This window comes from Carlito syrichta, unplaced genomic scaffold (assembly GCF_000164805.1).
Source record: "Carlito syrichta isolate Samal-C Ts95f unplaced genomic scaffold, Tarsius_syrichta-2.0.1 Scaffold289318, whole genome shotgun sequence".
NCBI classification, from domain to species: domain Eukaryota; kingdom Metazoa; phylum Chordata; class Mammalia; order Primates; family Tarsiidae; genus Carlito; species Carlito syrichta.
This window is the reverse complement of record NW_007233414.1, coordinates 141,806-164,908: the sequence shown is the minus strand read 5'-3', so window position 1 is coordinate 164,908 and position 23,103 is coordinate 141,806. Positions and strand designations below refer to the sequence as shown.

The window sequence follows — 23,103 nt, the reverse complement described above, 5'->3', positions numbered from 1 at the left end:
ACACCTGCCTGGGTTGCAGACTGAACGCCTAACACAGTGATGAGGAGAGCCAGGTCCATGGCCCCCCTCTGCCCAGGTCACACTCTGACCAGCCCACAGGCCTACAGCCTAGTGTGGAGTTCGGGCTGGGCAAGGGCAGGCCCCACCCAAGAGGACAGGAGTGGGACACACACTTCACACGTGCGTGCTGGCTGCAGGGCAGGGCCTGGAAGTCAGAGGGCAAGGAGGAGGTCAGGGCAGAAGGCACCTCCAATAAACACCTGAGAGCAAATAACCAATGAGATCAGTAACTCCCACAACCTGGTCATTAAAAATCAAGGGGGCAGCGCTGGATACATGGAAGGAAGGGGAACCCCCCTTCTGCCTCTCCCAAGGCCACTGAGGCATGGCACAGGATCAGGAAGAGGTTGGGGCAGGGCGGGGACCCCAGGCAGAGAACGTGGACAGGCCTGGAGAAAATCTAACCACGGGAAAGGGGACGGGGTGGGGGACGTGAGTTTCTTGGCTCTAAGTTCCAGAAGCAAGGGTTATTCCACAGTCTCTGATCCAGTAAGCTCTTCTGGAGAGAAGCTCTCTTCCCTGGGAGCCCATCAGGGGGTGGCGACCTCCATCCCGAAGCTGGCCAGCAGGCAGAGGTGGTCTGAAGAGCAGAAGGGGTTGGGCAGGCCATTGGCAGCCCAGAGGACCTCTTCTGAGAGCAGCGAGAGGCGGCCCAGCAGCTTGAGAGTCCTGTCTCGACACGACCTGTGACCTGGGCACAGAGCAGAAGCCAGAGGTGAAGCAGCCACCATCCCGCACACTCCGGGCAGGACACTTCTGAAGTCCGCGTCCCCTCTCTCCCTTCCTCCAACGGCTCCACCCAGAGGCCTTCCTTTCCACTCCACTACAGATTAGGATGGTGAGCTCTGGGGACCACGGCATGCTGGAGAGCGCACACCAGGCCCCGCAGGACAAGACCTCAGATTTGCAAGAGAAGTTGGAGATCCAGCTTTTCTTTTTCTTTTTTTTTTTTTACTTTTTGAGTCAGAGTCTCATTCCGTCGCCCAGGCTGGAGTGCGTGGCACGCTCACGGCCACCCCACGTCCACCTGCTGGGTTCCAGCCATCCTTCCACCTCAGCCTTCCAAGTAGCCAGAACTACAGGCTCATGCTACCATATCCGGCTAATTTTTTGAGATATCATAGTGCCAAGGTCTCACTAAATTACCCAGGCTGGTCTCGAAACCCCGGGCTCAGGTAGTCCCTTCACCTCAGCCTCCCAAATTGCTGGGATTACAGGTTTGAGCCACCGCGCCTGACCAAGATCCTGCTTTTCTATGTAAAGTCTGACTTTTAAACATAACATTCAATTCAGATATTTTAAAATATCCTTTAAACAACACAGGCGTGGGGCTGGGGGATGGCCACACTGTGACTACCAGTATGAGGAGACAGAAAGCAGGGTCTTTTATCCTAGCCCAGGCCCTCAGGAACCAGCTGCCACTGGACCAATCTAATCCCCATCTGGCCTCTCCTACGGGGACAGAAAGGGACTGTCCAATCCACCTCTAACACCGCATGAGTGGGGAGAGAGAAGGCCACACTGGCCTGCAGGGAGACAAGGCCGGCGGCCAAGGAGGCCCAGAATCTGCTCCCCCACGGCTGAGTCCCAGCACCAAGCCAGCCCATGCCTGCCCTGCCACTGGGGACACCCAGAGCCCCAGGAGTGGAGGAGACCAGGTCCATCAGGTGTACCAGGTCTGCTCCCATTCTCGCAGGACTCAGCTGAGAAGAAGATGTAGTCCACGGTCATCCCGAGTCCCAGAGGCATCGTGGTGACCTCCGGGCGGCCATGCTGGGGCAGGAAGTGGGTGTACACCGAGGTCAGGTGGAGGCAATGCTGGATGGTGCCTGCAGGCCTACAGGATGGGGAGAGATGTCCATCAACAGGCATTATTAAATCTCCCAAGGTCACTTTCTCTATGGTTTTATGAAGTTTTTTTAAGGGATGTGCCCAGATGTCTCCATCTCAGCAAATTCCTTCCCATGTGTCTCAGCTGACATCGGTCTAGAAACAGACATATTTATACTGAGGCCCGACATTCCTTACACCGTTCCTGCCATCTGGTGAAGCACACCCCATGTACCCACTGCCAGGCTTTGCCCCTGAGGAGACAGTGTGTGCCCGTAGGGCACCTCTGGCTTCTGCACACCAGCATGCCCCTCACCTCACTCAGCAGGTGTTAGGGGAGGAAAGGGTTTAGCAAAAAGCCTCAGGATAACCCATGGGAATCTCCCTCCTACCAGGGAGGGGCTGGACTGAGTGCTGAAGAGAAGGTTACCTGGGGGAGGCAGGCTCAGGCTCCAATGTGTCTTCCTCAACGACAGACTCGGCCCAATCTGCAGGTCGCTCTGTAGAAGACCAGAGAGAAGAAGGTTTCTCATCATTGACCATGGAGCAGGGTTAGAGCCTTCCACCCTGAAATCCCCCTCAGATCCGGGACTGAACTGCTCCAGAAGGATCCAGAAGGAAAAAGGGAAAGAGAGACAGTGAAGAGAGGGAGAAAACAAGAAGCCTAAGTCAAGTTCAAGAAGGCAGATACAGAGGCCTCAAACTAGGTACTGCCTCCCTGGATCCATCTCTTTTTTTTTCATTTAGTGTTTTTTTTTTTTGTTTTTTTTTTTTAGAATAGGTCATATAGTCACATGGTACAAAAATCAAAACAGAAAAAGTTTCCCTCCCACTTGCCCCCTGCCACTCAATTCCCCTCTGGAAGCAACAATGTTACCAAATTCCTGGTATAGTTCCTTAGAGATTTTCTATCACATTCCATCCATTGTGTGCATATATGTATCGATGTATACATGCATGCACATATGCATATAAACATAATAATAATGGATACACATTTATACATCATATACACAAACACTATTTTTTTTTAAAGGAAGATACAAATTACCAATATAGGAAAAGAAAGAAGGAACATTACTGCAGACTCTACTGACATTAACGGGATAACAAGTATCAACAACACTGACAAACCCTTTGCTAGACTGACCAAGAAAACAGAAATCTCAAATTACTAAATCAGGAATGAAAGAGGGGCCATCACTACGAACCATATCGAAATAAAAAAAATTTTTTAAACTGTACGCAAATAAACGACTGACTACCAACAAATTAGATAACTTAGATAAAATGGACAAATTCCTAGAAAGATATAAACTGAAAGAAACAGAAAATCTAAATAGGCCTGAAACAAGAAACTGAATTAATAGTTTTAAAACATCCCATAAAGAAAAGCCCGGGCTCAAATGGCTTCATTGTGAATTATATCAAACATTTAAGAGGTCCTTCACAAACACTTCCACACAAAAAAGAAAACATTCCTCAACTCAATCTACGAGGTGAGTTTTACTCTGACACCAAAGCTAGATAAAACATCACAAAGGAAACTACAATTTCCCTTGTAAATACACATGTAAAATTCGACAACAAAATACCAGCAAACCAAATCCAGCAAAACATAAAATGATTATACACTATGACCAAATAGGAGTTATCCTAGGAACGTAAGCTTGGTTTAACATCTGAAAAGCAATTAATATCATATATCACATTAATAGATTATTTAAGGACAAAAACCATATGATTATCTCAACAGACATAGGAAAAACATTCGACAAAGTCTAGCACCCTTTCATGATTAAAAAAACACTGAAAAAAAAAGGAATAGAAAATAACTTCCTCAACCTGATAAAGATAACCTATAAAAAACCCACAGCTATCAACATACCTAATGGTGCAAGACTGAAAGCTTTACTCTTCAGATCAGAAACAAGACAAGGGGGTCTGTACTCACCACTTCTATTCAACACTGTACCAAAAGTTCAAGTCAGGATAATTATGAAAAAAGAAGAAATAGAAAGCACCCGGATTGGAACAGAAGTAACACTATTTCTATATGATTCTATGATCTTATATAGAGAAAAATCCTAAGAAATTAACAATAAAACTATTAGAACTAATATTAATGAGTTTAGCAATATCACATGATACAAGATCAATACGTAAAAATATTCCTATACGTTAGCATGAACAATCCAAATATAAAATTAAGAGGACATGCCCAGGCTCGGTGGCTCAGCCTGTAATCCCAGCACTTTCGGAGGCCGAGGCGAGTGGATTGCCTGAGCCTGCGGGTTCGAGACCCACTTGGGCAACTTGGTGAGACCTCGTCTCTATGATAAATCAAAAATTAGCCGGGCACAGTAGCGCATGCCTATAGTTCCGGCCACTTGGAAGGCTGAGGTAGAAGCATCGTCAGAGCCCAGTAGGTCGAGGCTGCAGTGGCCGGGAGTATGCCACTGCACTCCAGTCTGGGCAACAACAACAAAAAAAAAATTAAGAGGACAATTCAATTTAAAATAGCATCAAAAAGAATAAAATAGGGAAAATGTAACAAAAAAATACACTATTTTTGCACACTGAAAACTACAAAGCATGGAAAAAAATTAAAGTTCTAAATAAATAAGCTGGGCACAGTGGCTCACACCTGTAATCCCAGAACTTTGGCAGGCGGAGGTGAGAGGATTGCCTAAACCCAGGGGTTTGAGACCAGCCTGGGCAACTCAGAGAGACCTCGTCTCTACAATAAATCAAAAAATTAGCCAGGCGTGGCAGCACGCGCCTGCAGTTCTAGCTACATGGAAAGCTGAAGCAGAAGGATCACCTGAGCCCAGCAGGTCGAGGCTGCAGTGGCCATAAGCGTGCCACTGCACTCCAGCCTAGGCAACAGAATGAGACTCCAACTCAAAAAGATAAATAAATAAATAAGTAGCCCATGTTCAGTGGCCATAAGCCAATATTGTTAAAATGGAAGTATTTCCCAAATTGATCTACAGATTTGTAGATCCCTATCAACATCTCTGCTGGCTTGTCTGTAGAAATCAACATGCTGATCCTAAAACTCACACGAAAATGCAAGGGACCCAAGTAGACAGAAAAAAAAAAGACTTACTCTTCCCTACTCAAAAGAACAGTAACCCCACCCTACCTCCACCACGGTTAACATATTCCAAGACCATCAGGGGAGGCCTGAAACCTCAGATAGTACCAAACCGTATACATACTGTTTTTTCCTCAACATATGATAAAATTTAATTTACAAATTAGGCACATAAAGTTGAACAATAACTAATAATAAAGTGGTCCTTTTCTCCCAAAATCTCTTAATAATTTTGAACCTCAGTTAGCCTCAGGTAACTGACACCAAAGAAAGTGAAACCGTGGAGGGGGGACTACTACATGCAGAACGACAGTCATCAAGCCAGTGTGACACCGGCCTAAGGAAACACAGAGATGAACCGGAGAGAACCAAGACCCACACATCTATGGTCAACTGATTTTTGACAAGGGAAGAGGCAGATGGAACGTGACTGCTCGTGGTACAGTGTTTCTCTTGTGGGTGATGTAAACGTTCTAAGATTAGAGTGAGGTGATGGCCGCACATCCCTGAATATACTGAAAGCCAATGAATTACATGTTACGAATGGGTGGGTTTTATGATAAGTGAATTTCATCTCAATTCAGGAGTTTGAAAAAAGAATAAGGGAATGTAATGGAACTTTGTGCCAATAAGTTTGATAATTTAGATGAAATGCTTCTTTTATATAGCTTGTATTTTTCCTGTAAAATTTATTTCTGTATTTTTCTTTTTGCTGCCATTACAAATAGGGTCTTTTCTTCATTGTATGTCTTAACAAATATAGCAGTGTTTTTATATATGAATTACTTTCTGCTTATTAACTTTTTACCCAGCTACTTTCCAGAATTATCTTAATGCCTGATGCTGTTTTTAGTTGATTCTCTTGGATTCCCAGTTATACAATGATATCAACAGCAAGTAATAATTTACCCCCTGCTCCATCTTTGCACTTCTATTTTTTTACTTGTATTTCTATCTTCTGGTTCTAATTCTGTTGGCTGGTGTCTCCAAACACAGTTAAATGATAGTGTCGTCCTTGCCTTAACAAAAATGCTACTAGAACTTCTTCCTTTAAACATATTTAAATCAGAGCTGAGATAAATATATTTCAACAGTGTAAGTAACAAAGTGTCCATTTTTTCCTTAAGAGTATCTGTTTAAAAAGAATCTGGAATAGATGTTAGTAAGTGTCCCTTCAACATCTACAGAGATGATGACATGGGTTTCATCTATTTTAATAGATTTCATATATATACAAGATAAATTGTGTTAATAATTTCCATATATTAAACTATCCTTATGTTTCTCATAAACTCCAGTTGGTCATAGAATACTGTGCTTTCAATGTGCTGCTAGATTGCTTCCTGATCTTCTATTTAACAATTTTTGTGTCGATATTCATAGGTAGAGAATATGAGTCAGGAGTTTTCTTCTGTATAATGATTGTCAGGTATTGGTATCAATATACCTGTTTCATAAAAATAGCATGGACCCTTTCTTCCTGCCTATGCTCTGTAACAACTTAAACAGTGTGGAAGTAAAGGTTCTTCAAAGGTTTGGGGACATTCCCTGTCAATCAGAGCCTGGTACTTTTGAGGGACTGCATCTCTGAGAACTGTTCCTATTATTTTTCCCTCTGTGGTAGAGTTAGTCTATTGGGACGGTCTCCCTAGAATTGGTATTAGTAAGTTACATTTATATGCCATCTCAATTTTCAATTTCTTTTGCACTTAGTTGACCAAAAACCGCTTTAGGGAAAAAAACCATTTTTAGGGTTTTTCCTCTGCACGTGGATACCGGATCCTGTTCTTTTTCCTCTTCAATGGTTAGCTAAAAGACCTCTTTAATCAACAGCTGTTTTTCACCTAAACAACCAACTCTTAGAATTTATTTATGTCTCACTTTTCTATTTTCAAAATTATTTCCATTCTTTCTTTTTGCTTTGTTTTAATCCTAATTTCATGAATTGAATGTTTAATTCACTTCCTTTCATCCCTTCATATCTATCAATTCTATGATTCTAAATATTCTCTACAATTTTATGAATTTTTCACTGAACACTGTTTTAGTTATAAATATCCCACAAATACAAGGGGTATTTTTCTGGATATTCTGTTTCCTTTTAAATTTTCTCTATGATTCAAAAGTTGTTTTTTTTTTTTCTTTTTCATGTCTAGATGATAGTGTTTTCCTTTTTGTTTTTAATTGCTGTTTTTACTGCATGTGCCTTGTGGTCTAGTGTGTAATCAATTCTTAAGAATTTCCTGTGAATACTTAAAAAAGAAGACAGCCTCTCTGCTTTCAAAGTTCAGAGTTGATGTGTATGGATCAGATTTGCCATACATGTTACTTGGGTGTTCCACTCACCTAGTCACTTTTTACCGATTTGGTCTGAGAAAGGGGAAGTAAAATCTTCGACTGCTCACTGTTTTCTGACTACTCCTCCACATTATGGCCTATGGTTCCACCTTGTGATTGTTGATGTAATATTATTTGGAGCACAAACATTCCCAACACTAATATCTTTATTTTGAGTTACATCCTTTCCCATGATGATATGCCCAAAAAAACAGTGACCAAAAGGATCTCAAAAACAGCTTCCCTCGACCCAAGATCCTGCCCGTGTAGCACGGTGCAGACAGCCCTGCTCTAGCAGTCACGCAGGATGCAGAGCCTCCTCCTGCCCTTCAGGTCACATGGGCCACAGGCACCCCAAGAGGAGCTGGAAACTTTTCTCAGGCCCACTCCCCACAGGAGCCACACAGTCTTCTGCAAGTACTTGGGAATAACGCCCTAAGTCTTATCACACATGAAGACACTGGATTCGGAACTTTCCTGCTTAGAAAACTGACCAGGCGGGCTCTGCTGTGCGACCTTCTGGTCTGTTTGTTAACTAGTGGTTTGGAAAATCATCCATTAGCGATTGACTTCTCCTGTAATGTGCTAAATTGGGCAGATGGTTTGCTCTTACTTGTTAAAAGACCTATAGCCCCAAGACTCAGTGCCACGCAAGTGCCAATGACAAAGAAAACAGTGATTCTTTTTAGTGTCCACTATGGCCTGAATGTCTGTGTCCCCTCCTCCTCCCCTGTGAATTCATATGCAGAAATCCTAGCCTCCAAGGTGATGGCACCTTTGGGAGGTGATTAGGACCTGAGTGTGGAGCCCTCTTGAACAGGATGAGTTTCCTCATTAAAGGTGACCATGAGAGACCCTGTCCCTTCCACCACTGAGAAGACAATGTTCATGAACCAGGAAGTGAGCTCTCACCAGACACTGAATCTGCCAGTGCCTGGATCCTGGACTTCCCAGCCTCCAGAACTGTGAGAAATACATTTCCGTTGTTCAAAAGTCACTCAGTAGGCCAGGCACCATAGCTCAAGCCTATAATCCCAGCACTTTGGGAGGCCGAGGCGAGAAGACTGCCTGAACTCAGGGGTCCAGCCCAGGCAACTTGGCAAGACCCCATCTCTACAATAGATAAATAAATAAAAATTAGCTGGCGTGATTGTATGCACCTGTAATTCCACCTACTTGGAAGGTTGAGGTAGAAGAATCACCTGAGCCGAGCAGGTTGAGGCGGCAATGGCCATAAGCATGCCACTGCACTCCAGCCTGGGCAAAAGAGTGACACTGCTACTCAAAAAAAAAATAAAAATAAAAATAAAAGTCACCCGGTTTATGGCAATTTGTTACAGCAGACCAAACAGAGTAAGACAGTGTCTTTACTTTAAGAACCATATGGAAAAAATAAATAACTAATAATAAAAAATACTAACAAGGGAGAGCTTAACATTTAAATACCCCACTTACAAACTATTCCATCTCAAAGAGAGTTGAAAAGAGTGAGAATCACATGTTTTCAGATACAAACTGGGAGGCTGCTCCAGTGCAATGTCAGCTAACAGGGAAATCGGACCATTGCTAGCCAGCACGCACTGCTCAGTGTCACAGTCAAGGTGGAGAGTTTTAATATGCACAGTTAAGCTGGAAGACTCTGGCAATGAACTGGAAATATGACTTGTCAGCATATCTAAACAGATCCCCCAGAGAAAAGAACTCACACACTATGATCTCTTGTACTCTGGTCATGGCCTTTTAAAAATAGGGGTTGCTTTTTAGATTTGGAGTCTTTACAAGAAATTCATAAGGAGCCCGTTCAGCCCAAGGCAGGAGCAAGTAAATGGGAGGTGTGTTCACAGCACATGGAGGACGGGGGCTCATAGTGCATGGGGGGGGCTCACAGCACAGGGTTCATGGCAAGTGGGGGGCAGGCATTCACAGCATGTGGGGAATGGGTGCATTCGCCCAAAACTCCTCTCGGTTTTGAAAATACTCCTGTTAATTTGCACTGTTAGTGAACTGGATACCTCCCCCCCTCCACAGAAAGAGTCTTTTCTACTTACAAAGTGATCGTCAGTATATATTATAAAGGTTCTTGGTTTAATTGTTATTACATTGAAATGTGCATAACTGATGTAAATGACCTATTTTTTTTTTTTTTTTTTTTTGAGTTGGAGTCTCACTGTGCTGCCTAGACTGGAGTGCAGTGGCACGCATATGGCCACCCCAGCATCGACCTGCTGGGGTCCAGCAATCCTTCCGCCTCAGCCTTCCAAGTAGCTGCAACTATAGGTACACGCTACCGTACCTGACTAACTTTATTTTTTATTGTAGAGACTAGGTCTCACCAAGTTGCCAGGGCTGGTCTCAAACCCACGGGCTCAGGCAATCCACTCGCCTCAGTCTCCCAAAGTGCAGGGATAACAGGCTGAGCCACCAAGCCCAGCCATGACCTATTCTTATGAAATGATCTATGTGGGATCCTGTCACTACCTTTAGAATATTGTCATTCACCTGACACAAGCACTTATGCAGTTCCTGGCACATGCTGGCTGTCGTTGTTATGACTATTGCTACCTCCATGGTTGCAATAATACTTTAGCTTTGCAATTTAAAAAAAAAAAATGAGCCATTGACTGTTCACTGCTCTGTGCAAAATGACAATTCAAATTAAAGTCTTACAAGAAAAAATAAATAAATTCGGCACTCACCACCAGTGCTTTTACTATGGTTTTCCCAGCCACCGCTTGGCTGCCTTCAGTTATGCCTCCAGCAGTTTCTTCAAGAAAGGCTGGCAGCTGAATATAAAATTGAGCCACACCTTCTTTCCCTTAAGCCTTGATCCACTGTCCTCTAGAGCTGGATGCCAGCGTTAAGTAATCTGAAGTCAACCTCATCACTGTTGTGCTTAAAAGTAGCTCAATCTGACTCAACTGCTCTAAGGATGATTTTGTCTTAGACTTCTAGTCATATCTTATTTTTTTACTGAGACATATGCCCTCTGACTCTGAAAACCCAGATCTTTTTGTTTTGGGAAACCCCCCCTTGAATAATATTTTAAGATATTTCTTCTATGTCATAACATTTCTTCCTTGTGGACTCCAATTATGTGTATGTTGAATCTCCTTAATCTTTCACCTCTATCATGTTCTCCTTTTACTTCCTTTTCATTTTGTCTGGTTTTTTATTATTCTGCCTTGATTTCATGGCCTTGTTTTCAGCAGTATCTCTTCCCACGTTTGCTGCATCCAATTTTGCCTTCATTTTTTGTAATGTTTTTAACATTTTTTATGTTTTTATGTTTTATTCTACTTCTTTGCTGACTCTGTGACTCACATTTCATCATCTGATGTCTTGCCACGTGTCAACTTATTTTATAAAGGTAGTTATTTTATTTGTGTGCTCTTCTTTTAAAAAGGCAATTGCTTCATCTTTTTAATCATGTGAAAATCATCATAACTTACAAATGCTCTATAGCAATCATTTTAATCTTTTAAGTTAAGTACTTTTTTTTCCTTTTTTTTTTTTTCTGAGTCAGAGTCTAGCACAGTCACCTAGGCTGGAGTGCAGTGTCACATTCACAGCCACCACAGCTTCGACCTGCTGGGCCCAGGCGATCCTCCCACCTCAGCCTTCCAAGTAGCTGGAGCCACAGGCATGCACCAGCTAATTTTTTTGATGTATCACAGAGATGAGGCTTCACCAAGTTGCCTAGGATAGTCTCAAACCCCTGGGCTCAGGCAACCGTCTCGCCTCTGCCTCCCAAAGTGTGGGATTACAGGCAGGAGCCACCACGGCCAGCTGAAGTACTCTTCTTCTGCCTTTTGTTTTTCTGTTCCTTCCTCCCTTCCTTCTTGTCCAATTTTAGGAGCAGATTCCATGCTCTTCCTTTTAGGCAAACCCAGTTTTTATTTAGTTGAGGTTTTCAGCACCAGCTATTTGTGAAAACTTAGAGGAGAAGGGCTGGGTATTCATTCCAAGGAACAGGAAGTTTCCTCCTGACACAGGGTTATACGGGAGTCCCTTTCATCCTTCCTCCTCTCAGGCCAAAGGAGACATGCAGCTCTCCAAGTGCCTCATCTCTCCCTGCCATGTGGACACACTGCGTGATGCAACCATGCTGAACTCCTTGGTCAGTCTTTCCTCTCCTGCCTCTCAGGATAAAAGCAGGTCCAGAGACTCATCTATCACAACCTGTGCATTCTATTCTTGTTGACAAAAACAGGCCAGGCACAGTGGCTCATACCTGTAATCCCAGCACTTTGGGAGGTGGAAGCAAGAGGATTGCCTGAGCTCACAGGTTCGAGACCAGTCTGGGCAACATGGTGGGACCTCCCCTCTATATTAAATTTTAAAAATTAGCTGGGCATGGTGGTGCACGCCTGTAGTTCCAGTTACATGGAAGGCTGAAGTGGAAGAATGCCTGAGCCCAGCAGGTCGAGGATGTGGTGGCCATGAGCATGCCACTGCACTCCAGCCTGGGTGACAGAGTAAGACTCTGACTCAAAAAAAGAGAGAGAGAGAGAGAAAGAAAAAACAAAGGGTTCTGGTGTCATGGCTCCCAGTGGAGAAATGCATGTGGCTAGTTCTTCCTGAGACACACATGGCCCCACATATGGGTCTCCCCACACTTCCTCTAGCAGCCCTGTGTGGTCTCTAGGTCATCTCACAGCCAGGCCTCCTTGCTGGGCTCACAATGTCAGATATCTTCAGTTCTCCCAGTTTTATCAAAGATTGAGCATGCATTTCTTTTTTCCATTCTCCTTGCTGTTTGGAGGAGAGTTTCCAAGGCAAGAAAGGGAGAAGGTCAAGTCGACCCTGCTATATTCAACCTGGAACTTCTCAGTAGGGGCAACTTTTTATCACAACCAGGATTGCTGTTGCCTTATGATTCCAGAGCCCCGTCATGTGTATCTTCTCCCGTATACACGCTGTCCACAGGCTAACTACTAGCAACTTAAGCCTCAAAAGATTAGGTGTTACTCAAGGAATCAGAGCTAGTCAGAACCCAGCTCTCTTGACTCCTAGTCCAGTGCTCTTACCACACTGCACATCCATGCACGCATATGGCCACTGAACTCACTAATCTTCTTTTTTTTTTTCTTTGAGTTGGAGTCTCATTCTTTCACCCAGGCTGGAGTGCAGTGGCACACTCACAGCTACCACAGCCTCGACCCACGGGGCTCAGGTGATCCTTCTGCCTCAGCCTTCCAGGTAGCTGTAACTATAAGCACATGCCACTGCCCTCGGCTAATTTTTCAATTTATGGTAGACACAAGGTCTTTCCAAGTTGCCCAGGCTGGTTTTGAATCCCTGGGCTCAGGCAATTCTCTCACCTCTGCCTCCCAAAGTCCTGGGATTATAGGCATGAGCCACCACGCCCAGATTCACTGACCTTCTTTCTAAGTATACTTATTACCAGAGGCTAATCCCTAAGAATTATATTTAGAAAGGAGTAGGAAACCACATAACCAACACATATCAGGGGTGAGGAAGAAAGAAAACCAAAATACAGGCTCAGTTTCTGTTACCTGGCTTACTGTCTGTCACTCCTTCCATGAGAACCAGTCCTACTGGTCGCTGACAAGCGATGTCACAGAAGCGGAAACGCAGCAGGAAGTCTCGACCATACTTACGCCTCTCTGTAAACCAGGAAAAGCCATATGGTTAAAGAAAGAAAACACAGCCTGCACTGAGACCTCCCTAGTACCAAGGAACCTCTAGCACAGGGACACCGAGGAAGTCTGGCCCTGAAGACAAGGAGAGTTGCCAACGGCTCTTGAAGTTGCCCATTTTACTGGGTAACCACAGGGAAGATGGTGAGAAAAACCAAGGAGCTTGCTGGGAGAAAGGAGGAGATGACACTTCCGCTTGCCATCGGGATCCCAGCTTCCTCCCAAAATGGGCAAGAAGAGAGGACACCCAAGAATGCCACGTGTGCTCACCTGATCTCCTGAGGTGACAGGAGGTGACATACTGACAGCAATCGGTGATGCCCAGGGAGCTGGGCCACAGCGGGACCTGCAGCTTTCTCTGGTAAAGCTGATGGGAGAAGTCTTCCTGTCCAGACACCTACCAGGAAAGAGAGGGCGGAATAAGGATGCCAAGACAGAAAAAGGAAACCACAGCCTGTGTTTGGGACACATGGACACATACAAACACACACATCACATACTGCACACATGATATAAGCAAGTCTCGGGAGAAGGTGAAAAATAAGGTGCTAATCACAACCATTGTTTGTTACTAAAAACACGGAAAAATCTACATGACAGAAATGAAGAGCCAGAGTGAGTCCCAGAGAGCAGAACTGTGTGAACGTGAGTCCCCTCACTCTCACCTCAGGAGGAGCTACGCCATTCTCCACAGGGAGCAGTGGTTCTCTGGGGCTTTGGTTTTTAGTGGGAAAAGGCTGATTTCTGGGTTCTCCGGATCAAGGTCTACTATTCTGAACCTATTATTGGGAAACTACAGGGGCAAACCAGATGGGAAGGTCCCATAGCACTTGACGCACAATGTCCCCATCCTCAGTCAAGGCCCATGGCCATCTGGGGATGCACAGGATACAGCAGGGAAATGCTGGCACCATCAGGGACCTGCACATCGTCAATGCATGTGGCAAGATCCCCTCCATGTCACTTAATGACCACAAATGCCAAAAGACAGGAGCTAGACGCCGGGGACAGAGCAGCGACAGACACATCTCTCTGCCTCTGAAAGGCACACATGTTCAATGTGTGATCTGGAGTTCAGTGGCCACTTAACATCTGTGCAACTTTGGGCACATTAGTTAACCCTCCTGGGTTCAACATCCTCCACTGTAAAATGGGCTAATAGCACCATGCACAATTAAGAATCTCAATATAAGCCGGGCTCGGTGGTCAGCCTGTAATCCCATGCTTTGGGAGGCTGAGGTGAGTGAATTGCCTCAGCCCACGGGTTCGAGACCCACCTGGGCAACTTGGCGAGACCTCATCCCCACAATAAATCAAAAATTAGCCAGGCATGGTAGTGCGCACCTGTAGTTCCAGCTACCTGGAAGGCTGAGGCGGAAGGATCACCGGAGCCCAGCGGGTCGAGGCTGCAGTGGCCAGGAGCAGCCACTGCACTCCAGTCTGGGTGACGGAGTGAGATTCCAACTCAAAAAAAGAAAAGAAAAAAAAAAAGAATCTCAACAGCCACTACCCGTTACTGACTGCTTCCTTTGAACCAGGTCCTGGAAAACACTTTCATGCATTATTTTACTTAGTCTACCCAAAGAACAAATAAGCACCTCTGAAGCAGGCCCCATTACATCCCCAAGTAAACTGACGTAAATGGGGCTTGAGTAAGTTCAGTAACTTGCCCAAGGAAGCAGAGCAGAGATGCAGACTCGAGAAGGCCTGGCTTCAGAGAAAGTACTCTCATTCACAACACCCAGTGGTGTCATCACACGGGACGTGCCGCAGGCTCCTGTCCCATGCCCCGACTCCTGGACTGCAGCTCCTTCCAAGCAAGGTCACGCCTTTCTGGGCACATGGCAACCAGGCCACTGCTGGCACCTGAATATCCTCATTAACACAAAATCCCAATGTGCTTCACAGTCATCCAATCATTTTATGAACTTTCTCCATTGTGCCTTGCTAAAAGTTAAGCAAGAAATTGGACCCGCAAGGGTAAAACAGAGGATCAAGGAGAGCAGACAACATCTACAGAAACCAGCACAAGCCAAGAGGACTGTGGAATATCCATGTAATCAACATTCATCGGTCAGAAGAGACAAGACAGACCCATATGCAAATCGCTGAGTGAAACAGGCAGGGGCATGTCATGTCACTAGAACACACCTGACCACCTACTTATCGGCTGCCAGAGGCAACGACAGCACAGCATCTGAGGTGAGAAAGCTGCAGCCAGACCACTGTTGCAAATATCCCAGCCCCACCACCAGCAGCCTCCATGACCTAGAGAGATTACTTTTCTGGGCTTTAGTTTCCTCATTTATAAAATGGAAGCAATGATAGGAATTGTGAAAATGAGTTAATGCAGGTAAAGAGCTTAAAACTGCACGTGGCTCACAGTAAGTGCTTATCAAGTGGACATTCTGATTACAGCATCATAGAAACACAGATATCACTGTCAATGCACAGAAAACAGCCAAGAAGACCCCCACCAGACCTAGAACAAACACCTGACTCCAAAAGGAGTGGGCAGGGCATGCAGGGCACAAAGGAGGCCTGGGACTGACTTTACGATGTTTGAATTCCAGCAAGAATGTGCTTACGTGTTACTTGTGAATTAAACAGTGATAAAAATGGAGAGGATTCCACTATGCCAAAGGACTCATGCTCCTTACTGCCAGGCGTGGGCACAGCTATTCAACACACTAAGGAGGGCAAGAGGGCCCTGCCACACGTGAGGCTGGGTGCCAACACCCTTCCTCCCCCAGCCCATCTCCATCCCTGCGGCGGCCTCTCCGTGTCGTGTCACCTTCCAGGCCGGCATCCCGTGGTACTGGAGCTCGCCTTCCCTGAGGAAGTTGTAGAGGGGCGAGTCGGGGACAGAATTCAGGTCCCCACACAGGATGATAGGGCAGTGGCTGCCATCTGACAGCCTGGCCACCTTGTCCACTTCCGCCAGAAGAACGGCCATCTGGGCCAGCTTGACGTCACCACGGCGTGGGTTGTAAAGGACATGGGTGTTTGCCACACACAGGGGGGCCACCGAGACTGGCCCCAGGCCCTCTGGGACGAGCGGCTGCAGCAGCAGCACGAGGCCCACGTTGTCCCGATTGAGGAGCTCCAGGCCAGGCCGGAAGAACTCCACAGGGCTGGCGCAGAGGAGGCGGAACCGGGTGGGCTTGTAGCAGACGGCACAGCCATCCGTCTTACAGCCCGTTCTCCTCTTGTAAAAGCAGGTGAAGCCTGCAAAGCAAACCCCACGAAGACGGGTCAGTGTCCTGAAAGCCGGAATCCCTCCAGCTCGTGGCAGCAGCCAGGTGTGGGTGCCAGGCGCTGATCCCACCCAGTAAGAGGCGCACTTGCCCCGCCGCTCCCTGGGCTCTGTAGTGGTTCCTACAGTTGTAACAGGGTGGCTGAGGGGCTGGAAGCGGAAGGAAGGAAGAAAGGCATGAAGCAACACAACACGCCAGTAAGAGCGCGGAGCCTGGGGTCAGACCAGCTGGACTTTAGCTCCACATCCACTAGCTTGTGGCTCTGTGATTTTGAGAAAGTTGCACAAATTTTCAAACCTCAGTCGCCTCATCTGTAAAATGGAGGTAATAGCACTCAGTTCCTCTACATTGGTTACTTCATGCATTGAATGGCAATATATGTCAGAACTGCTTTAAAAACCACAGGAATTGACTTTCTCACCCATACATAGGAGAGTTAGCTCACAGATGAGACTGAGGGTCTATCACACAAAAGAAAAAGATGGTTCTTCAGGAGGAGTGGACAGGGTATCGGGAGGAAGCTGTAGGCATGCCAGGAGCTGCGTTACCCATCATGCGCAGAGAGGGCTCCAGCTGCTCCCAGTAATGGTCTTCCTGGACTTCTTGGAGACACAGGATCTGGGAAGGTGACAAGGAACCCAATCACTCCAGAGTGCTAGGATGTGACTCCCACCCTGAGACAGGCCCTGAGGCCAGATGGGAAGCTGCTGTAGACCTCAGGCAGGGTCACAAGGAGACCTGTCACAGGGCTGGCTCCTCCCAGATAGTCACCAGTAGCAAGAAGGGCTCAGACTTAGGCGAGAAGACCACACATGTGCCAGGACGGTCCTGCTCCTTGAAGCCCTCCAGTTTCCTCCCTGCACAAGGTGCTAGAACATGCTAGAACGTGTACGCTTAGGGATTCTTCTCAGCATCTGCCAGAAACTCACTGGATCAGGCAGGCAGCTCCAGCCCTGGACAGGACTCCAGTCATGTGAACAACTACAGGGCCGAACGCATCTTCTAAAGGCCTGGGAAGCAGCCCAGGTCCGGCAGCCACATGAGGTGGTGCCACCCCTCTGCACTCACATCCGGGTCCCAGTGCTGGAACTCCTGCAGGAGGTTCGCAAAACGATAGTTCCAGCTGAGGATGTCCGGGTGGCAGTGGAGGTAGAGCTCCGCACTCTGCTGCATCAGGTCCTGTGCCAGGATGTTGTACGACATCAGGGTGAACTGGAACTGAGGGCCATCCCCTGCCTCCAGGCCCTGGGCTTCTGGCTGGCCAGAGAAGTCCTCCCACTCTCGCCACAGGATTTCTGCAGAGGGGCGGGGAGAAGTATCACCTCCACTCCTGACTCAGGGACACGATGCCTCGAGTTTTTTCCATCTTCCCTGTTATAACTCCTCATTCTGGTGACTGGGTGGCAAACTAAGGACATTCTTCAGACTAGATGGTAAGCTCCACAGCCGGGGACACTCCTGGCCTGTCCAGCACTAACCCCCCGGGACTTGCACCCAGTAGATGCTGCCTGAGTACGGACAGGGGATGACCTCTCACTTCAATAAGCCTATGCACCTCTATAGACTCACACAGATGGCTATGGGCAGTAGTCACCTGAGCTTGGTGACCTTTCTTTTCTTTTTTTTTTTTGAGTTGGCATCTCACTCTGTTGCCCAGGCTCCAGGCTGGAATGCAGTGGCACACTCACGGCCACCGCAGCCTCAGCCCGCTAGGCTCAGGCAACCCTTCCACCTCAGCCTTCCACGTAGCTGGAACCAGAGGCATGAGCCACCACGCCCAGCTAATTTTTTGATTTATTATAGAGATAAGGTCTCACCAAGTTGCCCAGGCTAGTCTTGAACCCCTGGGCTCAGGCAATCCTCACACCTCCACCTCCCCAAGTGCTGGGATTACAGGCTTGAGCCACCAGCACCTGGCCACTTGGTGACATTTCTAGAGTCATTTCAGCCATGGGTGTCTTCTGACCCCTAAAAGTCTGTGGGGCTGAGACCACACTGTATCCCCATCTCCCCTAGAGCACATGGAAGTAGATTGGACTTCACACCTCTGTGGGCTACTGTACTCTTCCTTCTTCAAACATGAATAGACCCCAGTGTATAACAAACACAAACGAGCTGGAGCTGTCCTGGCTGAGGCAGAGAACAGGGGCCCACAACCGTGCCACTCCTACCCTAGAGAGCTCCAGGCCATCTCCAGGAAACAACAGTGTGGAGAATCAGAAAAAGGTCAGTCCTCATGAGCCAGCTGCGGGACTTCTGGCATGTTCTGCCACCTCCCTGCACCATGGTTACTCATCTGTGGACCACAGGGCTGGACGAGGTGACCCGTGAGGCCCCTCCAGAACTCAGCCTACAAGATTCTCAGAGACAGAATGCAGTGGCAGAGCGCCCCACCAGGGAACCTTCTCTCCAGTGACAGCTCTGCCCACACCTGTAACGGCCCGCATCCCTGGCCCCTCTGCCAGTCACCAGACTCACCATGGTATGGTATCTCCATCAGGGGAGGCTGCAGCTGCCCCAGGCCCTCAAAGGACCAGTCGGGAGCCTCTTCCTGGGGCACAGGCTCAGGCGCTATGCTCCAGGCCAACACCGCGGGGTCCTCTTCCCACTGCTCTGTGGCCAGCACACCCATGGGGAGGACAGCACAGTCTGCATACTGGGGGCCCGTCTGCACAGGCACAGCTGCCCACACCAGGCCCTCGACCTCTGGCAGTGGCTCCTCTCCTGGCACCTCGGGGACAGGCTCAGCCAGGTTCTCTGCTGCCCACAGGTCACTCAGCTGCCTGCCGGACCACTTGTCCTCTGAAGCAGCATCCTGTTCTGCAGGATTATCCATCAGGAGTGCCAGGCTGCTTTGAGCCAGTCCCTTGTCTGAAAGGGGACCCTCGCTCACAGCAGAGAACACCTGGCTCGCCCCCTCCTCTCGCCACTGCTGCAGCAGGCCCTCACACTCCTCCTGCTCCGGGCCCCGGGGAGCCATGTCAAAGCTGCCCTCTACCTGGGGGGAAGAGCTCTTCGCCAGGAGGGCATTTTTTCGACATGTGAAGAAAGCATCTAAGGGGAAAGCCAAAATACCAGGTTGTAAGAGGCCAGCATCACCCAACCCACCCCCTCCCAGCTCGAACATAAGCCCCAGGAGACAAGAACCACACCAGCTGGCTCACCACCCTACCAGCTCTGAGCCCGCCCGCCTCAGTGCCTGGCCCAGCACCGTCATCAGAACAAAGTACGTGCTACACGCCATATGCTGTTCTCAGTGCTTTTCAAGTATTAGATAACTTCTACGGTGGGGATCTGATACATACCCCAGTGCATGAATGAAAGAACAGCCGTCCCCATAATCTAGAGCACAGACTGGCACATGTAACCACACCTCCTTTAAGTGAAGGTCAAGACTACTATTCACATCAACTCTCTGGGTCTAAGAACCACATTACATTGGAATCAGCACTTGACTATGAATCAGGTTATAGTCTGGCAACAAAATTAACCAAACTGACCTTGAACAATGCCCCTGGTCCCGTGAACTTATTGTTTTTTGTTTTGTTTTGTTTTTGAGTCAGAGTCCAGGCTAGAGTGCAGTGGCACGCTCATGGCCACTGCAGCCTCAACCTGCTGGGCTCAGACGATCCTTCCACCTCAGCCTTCCAAGTAGCTGGACACAGGCATGTACCGCTATGCCCAGCTAATTTTTCTTGATTTATTGTAGAGACCAGATCTCACCAAGTTGCCCAGACTGGTCTCAAACCCCTGGACTCAGACAATCAAAATGCTGAGATTATAGGCGTGAGCCACCGCACCCGGCCTGGACTTACTCTTGACTGTACAATGGGGACAAGAGAAATCTGAGCTACATAATCTCCAAGAGCTCTATAAATTCCCTCATCTGTGCATGCGTTAAAAAAGAAAAAATCTCAAAGTAGGCAGTCTCAAAATTGACAGTTTACTTCTTAGCAAAAATCCTTGGCCTCTTCTCAAAGCTATTTATTCTAAGCATAAAACTCTCACAAACCTCATTATCTGCTTTCCTACTCTACCACACAGCAGAGGTTATATGTAAGTAGGTGCCAACCCTGAAAATAAGAGACAGCTGTCATCTCTGCTACTGCCGCAACAATGACAGCCAACAGGCAAGAATGCCGGCGGGAAAATTCTAAACTTACAAGTCCAAAATTTCGAGCATAGTGTTTTGGTGATCGCAAAACCCCCATGTGCTAAATCATTTAAGTACAGCACAGGACAAGTAACATATATGTGCTGATGCTCAATCACTAGCTTTATCTTATTGGTAATTTTTTTTTTTTTTCCTTCGTTGGAGTCTCACTCTGTCACCCAGACTGGAGTGCAGTGGCCGCTCCCGGCCACCGCAGCCTCAACCTGCTGGGCTCCGGCGATCCTTTCGCCTCAGCCTTCCAAGTAGCCAGAATTACAGGCATGCACTACCACGCCTGGCTGATTTTTTGATTTATTGTAGAGATGAGGTCTCACTGCCCAGGCGGGTTCAGTAATTTTTTTAAAGCAAGAAAAACTTCAAAATGGCTCAAATACTGAAAGATAGTTCAAATATCTTGTTTATGGCCCATCATATTTATATCCCTCAAAACTAGTGGTTTTCAACCAAGGTGATTTTGCCCTCAGAAAACATTTAGCGATGTCCAGAGACACTGTAGTCATCACAACTATAGCAGTGCTGCTGGCATCTAGTGGCTAGAGGGCAGGGATGATGCTGAACACACTGCAGTGCACAGGACAGACCCACAACAAATGATCTGGCCCAAATGTCAGCAGTGCTGAGGCTGAGAAACGCTGCTCTAACCCCATGGCCTGGGTTTCTGGGCTTTAGTCCCAGGGACTTGCTTATTACCTGCCCCTTGGAACATCCTCTATGTAAACCAAATGGTAGAGGTTCTTTGATTTACATGCATGGGGTTACTACCTTTCAATTTTGGCAGGCTTTTTTGTTGGTGATGGTGGTTTGTTTTTCAGGAGCAGAATGCTTTTATTTAAAAAATCTTATCTAGAAACCAAATACACGATGTAAATATAAATAGGATTGCATTAATGTGTGGGTGGAGAGGGGTCCTCTTCAGAGATCCCTACTGGTCTGAAAACCTCTGGTCTCCTCAACTGTATCACTAAGACTGCCATTTCCGGACAATGGAAGAGTTCCAGCAACAACAGCAACGTAGCTAAGCAAATATGCTGTGTTCTCTGAAAACAATACTTTTGAGGCGTTTCCCTTCTTCAAGAGTATGGACACACCAGGCATTTCTGAATTCACTGAGCGCCTACTACATACTGGGCAGTGAGTTAGCACCGCAGATACAGTGAATAAAACACACATGACCCTGGCCTCCTAAGCTTGCATTCCAGCAGCAAACACACAATAAAAAACGAATTTAAAATATTTTTATATGAAATACATATTATCAACGATACATCACGCAAAGTTCCAGAAGGAAAAAACACAGCTGAATCCCTAATTGCTAAGAAAGCACTTCTTGGTCCCGCCCCCTAGACTGCAGGTGAAAAGTCTGGGAGTTCCGCGGGATCGGAGAGGAACCGTCGGTGGCGTTAAAGCCTCCACAACGTCAAAGCCCAGTAACAGGGAGGGCAGGCAGAGAATGAAAAGGTAAAGGAAGCACCCTCCCTCCTCTCTTTTAAAGTACAAACTGGGCGCTGCCCCACCCCACGTCTCTCGAAATGGAGAAAGCTTCAAAGCCGAGACATGTAACGGCGTCCCTGACTTCTGAGCATCCTTTTCAACCGGGCTGGCAGAGGAGGGCGGGCTGCCTGGCGCAGTGACAGGCGCGCGTGAAATTGACCAGCGAGCAGGTGCGTCCAGGACTTCAGCGCTCGGACCTCGCAGGGCGAGCGGTCTCCACCCGCAGAGAGTTGGGGGACTCGCCTCGGCCCCAAGTGGGCATCCCTGCCCGACACCTCGCACAGTGACCCGGCCGGCCCAGGGCCTCTCTGCACCCCCGGGGCCAGGGAGGGGGGCTCTGCCCCATCCGCGGCCTCCTCCACGTTAACCGTGGAGCACGGGCCGTCCACGAGGGTCGCCGGCCAGACCCGGCCTCGTGGAGCCAGCCGCGGCCTGCTGGGGTCAGGAGGGGCCTCGCGGGCCACTGCCAGGGAACGGCGTCAAGCGGCCCGGCCCCCCGCACGCCGCCCCAGCCCCGCGGAGCCCCGCAGAGCCGGGCCCGGGCGGGGTCCCGCCAGTCGGGACGCGGGGCCAGTACATGAGAGGGCGCGGAAGAGGCGCGCGGCCGGCAGCAGCAGGTAACACAGGCAAGAAGGGATCATGGCCGGCCGCGGCTCCCGCCTCCATCCTAGCCGCCGCCCGCCGAGAGGCTCTCAGCTCGGCCCCGCCCCCGGCGGGCCCGCGCGGTAGCGCCGCCTCTCCTCCCGTCGCCCGCACGGACGCCCTCGGCTCGGCCCCGCCCCCGGCCGGGCCACGTGGTAGCGCCGCTTTTCCTGCCGCCCGCAGGGACGCCCACAACTTGGCCCGCCCCCGGGCCGCCGCTCGGGGCGCCGCTGCCGCTTCCGCTTCCGCCGCCCGCGCTTCAACAACAACTTTATTGGGCGCTCGGAGCCGCCGGCGTGCTCGCAGGGAGCGGGGACAGCCGGTTCCCGTGGCAACGGGCAGCGCTCTCCCTGCCGCCAAAGCGGCGCCGGGGTTTTTGAGATGGAGTGTCTCGACGTGGTCACGATGGACTCACTACGGGATTCTGTCCAGACTTTTGATGAATAATTGTTGCTGCATTAACAGATTTGGAACATAGAAAAAATAAAGTAGCATCCAGTTGATTTTATGATTTAAAAATCTGATAAACCAATAAATGAACACATCTGCCAA

At 48.1% G+C, this 23,103-nt stretch overlaps 1 protein-coding gene across 2 annotated transcripts; it reads right to left on the bottom strand.

Moving 5' to 3' along the window:
• Positions 1-291: 291 nt before the first annotated feature.
• On the bottom strand, positions 292-22,623 carry ANGEL1 (angel homolog 1). 2 transcript variants are annotated; one of them, XM_008054260.1, is made up of 10 exons: positions 22,487-22,623; positions 18,723-19,298; positions 17,313-17,539; positions 16,793-16,862; positions 15,782-16,215; positions 13,258-13,384; positions 12,844-12,954; positions 2,321-2,390; positions 1,734-1,897; positions 292-751 (listed from the first exon to the last, which is right to left on the bottom strand). In XM_008054260.1, the coding sequence occupies exons 1-10, from the start codon at positions 22,548-22,550 to the stop codon at positions 591-593; spliced, it is 2,004 nt and encodes a 667-aa protein (XP_008052451.1). In that variant the 5' UTR covers positions 22,551-22,623; the 3' UTR covers positions 292-590. The 2 variants fall into 2 exon arrangements, with proteins under 2 accessions (XP_008052451.1, XP_008052449.1); XM_008054258.2 differs by lacking the exon at positions 292-751 and having other exon boundaries at positions 1,115-1,897.
• Between the last annotated feature and the right edge of the window lie 480 nt (positions 22,624-23,103).